At 47.4% G+C, this 1,078-nt stretch overlaps 1 protein-coding gene across 1 annotated transcript; it reads left to right on the top strand.

Annotated features, from left to right (window-relative positions):
• The first annotated feature begins 336 nt into the window (after positions 1–336).
• On the top strand, positions 337–789 carry LOC106677542 (ribonuclease H1-like). Its single transcript, XM_014415556.1, has one exon. The coding sequence runs from the start codon at positions 337–339 to the stop codon at positions 787–789; it is 453 nt and encodes a 150-aa protein (XP_014271042.1).
• The last annotated feature ends 289 nt before the right edge of the window (positions 790–1,078 follow it).

The raw sequence follows: 1,078 nt of genomic DNA, 5'->3' as shown, positions 1-1,078 counted from the left end.
GATATAGTTCAAAATAAGGCATTGAGGATTATTACCGGAGAGGCTAAATCGACACCGATTCTAGCCATGCAATTGCAGGCAGAGATCGAGTCCCTAAAAGATAGGCGAAAAATAAATACCGTCATCATTTACGAGCGCGTGCTTAGGAATGGTAGTGATTACTGGGCCAGCACTCTTGGTAATACTAGGTGACTAAAAACGCAGTTAACATTTATTGAGGCAACAAAATCCATTATCACAAGGCTAGGCCTGAACTTTGAGGTAAGAGAGCCTCCGCCTGACTTGACTAAACAAAGCGTTTGTACGTGTCCATATGCTATAGTGCTGGATCTAATAATGCCCATCAACAAATCCATGACCCCAGCTGAAGAACTAAGGACTGTGGCATTGGCCACTACAGCCGAGCGCTACCCTGAGCCAGAATGGATCCATATATACACCGATGGGTCAGCTACAGAGGCAAATAAAAATGCGGGTGCAGGTGTCTATAGTAGCCTGTTCCAACTGTCAATTACTTTAGCTCTAGAAAAGATTACTCACACCTGCGCAAAGAAGATAGTTCTGCTGTCGGATTCTAGGGCAGCACTGCTGGCAATAGCGTCTGAACGTCCCTCAACTAACGCTAGAATTCTCGCATGCCGGAAATCCATAGAATGTAAAAGAGAAATACTTAAAGTATTGGTAATGCAGTGGATTCCAGCCCATTGCGGTATACCTGGGAATGAGGAGGCGGATCGACTTGCACGGTTAGGGGCTAGCCAACCACAGCTGCTTCTCCCTATCACATGAACATGGCGAAAGAAATGGCCCGAAGCGCCATCACTGGAAGAGCAGAGGAAAGGAGTAGTGGAGAATGTGGGGGCAAGAACTGGGCGGCATTGCTAGATCCTAAGAGGCGCCCTGCTTTGACTTTACCAAGAGCGGTGTCAGTGGCATGCTTCAGGTTGGCTACTGGACATGACTATTTGCGGCACCACCTGAAGAGAATAGGAGTGACTGAATCTTCGGACTGCGTCCTGTGTGGAGTTGGTAAGATGACTGGTGATCACATATTTGCATGTGCGGCAACAGCGGACAT

This window comes from Halyomorpha halys, unplaced genomic scaffold (genome assembly GCF_000696795.3).
Source record: "Halyomorpha halys isolate HHAL.00 unplaced genomic scaffold, Hhal_1.1 Scaffold103.1, whole genome shotgun sequence".
Lineage (NCBI taxonomy): Eukaryota > Metazoa > Arthropoda > Insecta > Hemiptera > Pentatomidae > Halyomorpha > Halyomorpha halys.
Note: the sequence above shows the minus strand (reverse complement) of the source record. Positions and strands in the feature narration are given on the sequence as shown.